Below are 7,047 nucleotides of genomic sequence, written 5' to 3' on the forward strand. Positions count from 1 at the left end.
ATGGCCACACTGCAATCCCTTCTCCATTCTCCTCTCAGGATTTTGGGCATGCACGCACACATGCCTGGCATGTTTCAAGCTTCTGGGCCCAGGACTTGAACCACGTTCGGCCATATGGGAGTCTACGAGTGTAACCATTATACCACCTGCTGGTCCCATGGACAGGTTTTATGAAGAACAACAATGTCGGCCCCTGGTGTGCTTCTTTTCCCCAAAGGCAGGGATGCTGTTTTACACTTGTTAGTTTTTTGGTTTCGCTTTTCTTTTTTTTTTTTTTTTTTTTTTGGAGAGGTTTTGGCTATAGGGCACGTGGCCTTGCCCGACAGAGAGAGACAGAGAGACAGAAAGCGAGAAATCCCCCCCCAGCGGGGACGGCCACGCCGCAATCCCTTCTCCTCCATCCTTCTCTCGGGATCCTGGGCACGCACGCACATGCACCCGGCGTGAGTTTTAAGCCACCATGTCCAGGACTTGAACCATGGTCGACTACGTGGAAGTCCAGCAACATAGGCGTTACGCCAACTGCTGGTCCCAGCTCCCACTATCCCTACATGGCTCTGTTTCCAGAAGCCGCTTTAAGGTACTGATCTGCTGTCCCCTGTGGTCAGTAGCCCTGCAACGGTCGTGACTTTGAGTGACTGTGGCAGTGACAAACCATAGAGCTACATGTGCAGTGTTTTGCTGTCATTGTTTTTTTAGGTTTTTGCCATGGGGGTGTGCATGCACCTGCTAAAGGGATACAGAGAGAGTCAGGGAGAGGGGAAGTGAGAAATGACTTCCCTGGAGGGATGGCCATGCTACAATCCCTTCCCCTCCATTCTCTTGGGACTTTGGGCATGCATACGAGTGTGCCTGGTGTGATTTTCAAGCTACTAGGTCTGGGACTCAAACCGTGGCTGGCCATGTGGGCGTCCGGTTTCTTAACCACCACACCACCTTGCTGACCTCTATATATGTAGTTTTTCTCCCTTTCTCCCCCAATTTATTTATTTATTTTATTTTATTTGTTATTATTATTTTTATTTTTTGGAGAGGATTTTGCTATAGGGTGCGTGTGCTCACCAGAAAGACAGAGACAGAAAGTGAGAAATCACCCCCCAGGGGGGTTGGCCACACTGCAATCCCTTCTCCTCCAGTCTCCTCTTGGGATTATGGGCACACACACACACACATAGCCAGCATGAGTTTCAAGCCTCTGGGTCCGGGACTCGAACCAAATGGCTGACCACATGGGATCCAGCCCGTTAACCTCCATACAACCTGCTGGCCCAACGATTACGTTTGAAGTTAAGTGTATGGAACCAAATTGACAGGATGGATGTGAAAATAAGCAAGACCATTCATCTCAGCCCTGCCAGACCCAAAACCCTGTAGTTATTTTACTTTCCAAGAAACCAGGGCAGCTGGAACCCACAGGCCTGTTTCCCGAGGAACGCTCTGCATCCTGTCATGGAGCATTGCCTCTCCTTGGACCTCAGCAGCAGCTGCATGCCCCTGCCCGGCACAGCCCGCTGATCCAGCTCATCCTAGTAGGTGGAAAGTGTTTTGGAGATTCAAGAACATAAGATTTCTTCAGGACTAGCAGTTGGCGTAATCACTATGTCGCTGAACTCCCATGTAGTTGACCACGGTTCGAGTCCCGGACCCAGTGGCTTAAACTCACACTGGGTGCATGTGCGTGCATGCCCGAGATCCCGAGAGGAGAATGGAGGAGAAGGGATTGCAGTGCGGCCATCCCCCCGGGGGGTGATTTCTCGTTTCTGTCTGTCTCGTCTTTCTGGCGAGCGCATGCACCCTATAACAAAAACCTCTCCAAAAAAAAAAAAAAAAAAAGATTTTGTCATTCCTATCCTAGCAGCCAAGTCTGCATACTGCAGGTAATAATAAATATGTACTGAATGAGTTAATGAAATAATGAAGGTGAAAAACTGCTAGAATGAAAATGCAATGGAGGGACCAGCAGATGGCGTAGCAGTTATGTAGCTGGACTCCCACCTGGCTGACCACGGTTCGAGTTTTGGGCCCAGTGGCTTCAGAATCACTCTGGGCACGTGTGTGTACATCCCCAAGATCCCAGGAGAAAAAGAGAGGAAAAGGGACTTCGGGGTGGCCATCCCCCAGGGGGTGATTTCTCACTTTCCCTCTCACTGTGTCTCTCTATCTCTCCTGCAAGCGTACGTGCCCTAAGGCAACGGGAAGGACAGGTGCAATGCTTTCCTCTAGGAGAAACACGGGCATTTCCTGTGTGCTGTTCAGAAACACGATCCCTAACAGACGCCCGCCTCTGGAAGGCCAGGACAGCGCTGGGTGGCCTGCGTGGGCCCGGCAGCTCTGAGCCAGGAGCCTGCGCCTGCCCAAGATCCCAGGAGGAGAGTGGAGGAAATGCACCCAGGGACTGGGGGCCTCTTGCCCAGGATAATCACAAGTTACCATCAGAACTGGGCCACACTGAGAGGGCGACAGGGTGCTATTAACCACTCATCCGGGGACAGGGCAGCGGGGCCTGGCCTGGCACACAGCGAGCCGGGCTGCCCCTGCTCAGAGGCGCCTTCCCACGGCGAGCGGGCCCAGCAGCGTGTCCGCAGAGAACACGGGGGCCTGTTCCGCCTGTCCGCCCCCCGCTACCCCAGACTGGTGTCGCATGTCAGGTGTTCTCTTCCGGACTCGCCGGGGTTCAGGGACTGTACCCCCTTCACCCTCTCCATCTCTCTGCACGAGGCTGACTTGAGGCCAAGCACATGGAAGACGCCATGAAGACCCAGCGAGTGAGAGAGCTGGAGTCCCGGGCCCCACTGCCCCTCACCCGCCTGGCCAGTCTCTGGTCAGGTGCTTCTTTCGGAGCAGGTCTGTGCTGGGCCCTGGGACAGCAGGCGATAGTACAGGTCATGGGGAACCCCCGACTCAGTGGGGATAGACTTGTAGATGATCAGGCTGGGAGGCTGGCAGGGCCGAAGGAGGGGAGAGAGACCAGACCTGGGATGGGCAGGGGTGAGGAGGGCCGCCAGCGCGCATTGGAAATGTTCTCCCCACTGTCCTCCTTCTGGCAACAGCACCCTGATAGTGCATTAAAAATAACATCTGCCAGATGGCGTGGTGGTTAAGGGTGCTGGACTCCTACATGGCTGACCGTGGTTTGAGTCCTGGGCCTGGTGGCCTGCTCTCTCTTTCTCTCTCTCTGATCAAAATCGAAAATAATGAGGGACCAACAGTTAGCGTAATGGCTATGTCGCTGGACTCCCATGTAGTTGACCATGGTTCAAGTCCTGGACCCAGTGGCTTAAACTCACGCCGGGCACATATGTGTGCGTGCCCAAGATCCTGAGAGGAGAATAGAGGAGAAGGGATTATGGCGTGGCGTGGCCATCCCCTCCGGGGGGTGATTTCTCGCTTTCCGTCTCTCTGTCTCTGTCTTTCTGGCGAGCGCACGCACCTTGTAGCAAAAACCTCTCCAAAAAGAAAGAAAGAAAAATAATGATAATAAATAAATAATTCCTAAAAGAAATAAAGCAAGCAAGCATCTGCCTCGCCCTTTGCCCATTGACCCTCAGGATGGACATGAGACTCCGGCCTGGCCAGTGAATGCAGCACACGCTCCTGGCCACAGGGACTCGAGGGACAGGTACGTCGGGTGTTTAGGAGAGAGAAAACTCCTCCTCCTGCGAGCACTCATGCTGGTAGATAAGAGCCTAGAGACGCTCATGCATCTTGTCACTAAGCCGAGAACATCCCCGAGAAGAAAGCCAGCAAGGGGGAAAGCAGGGCCAGCCAGCGGTATGGAGGTTAAGGTGCTGGATCCCACATGGCCGACTGCACAGTTCAAGTCCCAGACTCGAAGGACTAAAAAACACACACAATGGGGCCAGCAGGTGGTGTAGTGGTTAACGGCGCTGGACTCCCACATGGCCGACCCCGGTTTGAGTCCCGGACCTAGCAGCTTGCTTTCTCACTTTCCCTCTCTCTCTCTCTTTCTCTCTCTGTCCCTCTCCGGTAAAATTAAAAGAAATAAACAAGTAAATAAAATAATTCTTTTAAAAAGAATAGAAAACCACACCAAGTGCGTGTGTGTGTGTGTGTGCGTGTGTGTGTGTGAGTGTGTGTGCCCCAGATCCCAGGAGGAAACCAGAGAAGGGACTGTGGCATTGTCATTCCCCTGGGGTGGTGATTTCTCAATTTCCTTCTTACTGTCTCTCTCTGTTTCTTTCTGGCAAGAACACATGCTCTCTGGTAGACAAACAAACAAACAAAAAACACCTTCGTGAAAAACAAAAGAGAGAGGGACCAGCAGGTGGCATGGTGGTTAAAGCGCTGGACACACTCACATGGCCGACAGCGGTTCGAATACCGGACCTGGTGGCTTGCTTTCTCACTTTCCCTCTGTGTGTGTGTGTCTCTCTCTGGTCAAATTAAAGTAATTGAATGAATAAATAAAAATAAAATAAATAATTTTTAAAAAAGAAAGAAAAAAGGAAAACATACAGGGTGGTGGGCATGCATAGCTAAAATCCCAAGAGGAGAAGTGTGGCCATTTACCCCTGGGGGTACTTTCTCATTTCCCCTCTCTCCCCCCCTCTCTCCGGTGGGTGTACGCAAAATAAGTAAGTAAGAGGAACGCAGAGCCGGGATCTGATGGGATCCTTTGAAGGCCTGGATCCGCCCATGCCAACGGCGTACATGGAAAGGCATCTCAGTGCCCAGAGCTGGACGTCCTCGTTTCACGCTTCAGCCATCTAAACTGAATTCTGTCACAGCGAAAGGCTCCTCGCTGTCACCAGAGAAGGCAGCGCTGCGGTCGGGCAGTGATAGACGTGTAGATGATCAGGCTGGGAGGCTGGCAGGGCCGAAGGAGGGGAGAGAGACCAGACCTGGGATGGGCAGGGGTGAGGAGGGCCGCCAGCGCGCATTGGAAATGTTCTCCCCACTGTCCTCCTTCTGGCAACAGCACCCTGATAGTGCATTAAAAATAACATCTGCCAGATGGCGTGGTGGTTAAGGGTGCTGGACTCCTACATGGCTGACCGTGGTTTGAGTCCCGGGCCTGGTGGCCTGCTCTCTCTTTCTCTCTCTCTGATCAAAATCGAAAATAATGAGGGACCAACAGTTAGCGTAATGGCTATGTCGCTGGACTCCCATGTAGTTGACCATGGTTCAAGTCCTGGACCCAGTGGCTTAAACTCACGCCGGGCACATATGTGTGCGTGCCCAAGATCCTGAGAGGAGAATAGAGGAGAAGGGATTATGGCGTGGCGTGGCCATCCCCTCCGGGGGGTGATTTCTCGCTTTCCGTCTCTCTGTCTCTGTCTTTCTGGCGAGCGCACGCACCTTGTAGCAAAAACCTCTCCAAAAAGAAAGAAAGAAAAATAATGATAATAAATAAATAATTCCTAAAAGAAATAAAGCAAGCAAGCATCTGCCTCGCCCTTTGCCCATTGACCCTCAGGATGGACATGAGACTCCGGCCTGGCCAGTGAATGCAGCACACGCTCCTGGCCACAGGGACTCGAGGGACAGGTACGTCGGGTGTTTAGGAGAGAGAAAACTCCTCCTCCTGCGAGCACTCATGCTGGTAGATAAGAGCCTAGAGACGCTCATGCATCTTGTCACTAAGCCGAGAACATCCCCGAGAAGAAAGCCAGCAAGGGGGAAAGCAGGGCCAGCCAGCGGTATGGAGGTTAAGGTGCTGGATCCCACATGGCCGACTGCACAGTTCAAGTCCCAGACTCGAAGGACTAAAAAACACACACAATGGGGCCAGCAGGTGGTATAGTGGTTAACGGCGCTGGACTCCCACATGGCCGACCCCGGTTTGAGTCCCGGACCTAGCAGCTTGCTTTCTCACTTTCCCTCTCTCTCTCTCTTTCTCTCTCTGTCCCTCTCCGGTAAAATTAAAAGAAATAAACAAGTAAATAAAATAATTCTTTTAAAAAGAATAGACTTTCACACCAAGTGCGTGTGTGTGTGTGTGTGCGTGTGTGTGTGTGAGTGTGTGTGCCCCAGATCCCAGGAGGAAACCAGAGAAGGGACTGTGGCATTGTCATTCCCCTGGGGTGGTGATTTCTCAATTTCCTTCTTACTGTCTCTCTCTGTTTCTTTCTGGCAAGAACACATGCTCTCTGGTAGACAAACAAACAAACAAAAAACACCTTCGTGAAAAACAAAAGAGAGAGGGACCAGCAGGTGGCATGGTGGTTAAAGCGCTGGACACACTCACATGGCCGACAGCGGTTCGAATACCGGACCTGGTGGCTTGCTTTCTCACTTTCCCTCTCTCTCTCTCTGTCTCTTAAAGTAATTGAATGAATAAATAAAAATAAAATAAATAATTTTTAAAAAAGAAAGAAAAAAGGAAAACATACAGGGTGGTGGGCATGCATAGCTAAAATCCCAAGAGGAGAAGTGTGGCCATTTACCCCTGGGGGTACTTTCTCATTTCCCCTCTCTCCCCCCCTCTCTCCGGTGGGTGTACGCAAAATAAGTAAGTAAGAGGAACGCAGAGCCGGGATCTGATGGGATCCTTTGAAGGCCTGGATCCGCCCATGCCAACGGCGTACATGGAAAGGCATCTCAGTGCCCAGAGCTGGACGTCCTCGTTTCACGCTTCAGCCATCTAAACTGAATTCTGTCACAGCGAAAGGCTCCTCGCTGTCACCAGAGAAGGCAGCGCTGCGGTCGGGCAGTCGTGACAAGCAGGAGCCCATGCGGCAGAGGCAGGCAGAGGGCTTCGCGTGGTGGGTGGTGGGTGTGGGAGCACAGGCCCTGAGCTGGGGAGTCTAACCAGCATGGGGTGCCCTGCAGGCGGGGCCGAGCGGCCGGGCTGCCTCGCCTTACCCGTTTATCATGCCCCGGGCCGTGGGGACAGTTGTTGGCCGACACGGTGAGCGTGACCGTCTCATTCAGGGAGGTGAAGGTGACCACGATGGAGTCCTGGCCCAGCACCGTCAGCTTCATTTGCTCATTCACCTGCAGAGGAGGAGACCCGCACACGTAGGGCCCGCGTCTCTCATTCCGCCTGGCCCACCGCCAGCACGAAGTCCTCCTGGCTTTAGACAC

At 52.6% G+C, this 7,047-nt stretch overlaps 1 protein-coding gene across 1 annotated transcript in view; it reads right to left on the reverse strand.

The window, feature by feature from the left end:
- FAM194C (family with sequence similarity 149 member C) overlaps positions 1-7,047 on the reverse strand; it is a 105,061-nt gene that overhangs the window by 41,509 nt on the left and 56,505 nt on the right. Inside the window, exon 11 of the mRNA XM_006160679.2 lies at positions 6,826-6,957. Coding sequence (XP_006160741.1) covers positions 6,826-6,957 — 132 coding nt within the window. The remainder of the gene's footprint in view (positions 1-6,825; positions 6,958-7,047) is intronic.

This window comes from Tupaia chinensis, unplaced genomic scaffold (genome assembly GCF_000334495.1).
Source record: "Tupaia chinensis unplaced genomic scaffold, TupChi_1.0 Scaffold000704_1, whole genome shotgun sequence".
Lineage (NCBI taxonomy): Eukaryota > Metazoa > Chordata > Mammalia > Scandentia > Tupaiidae > Tupaia > Tupaia belangeri.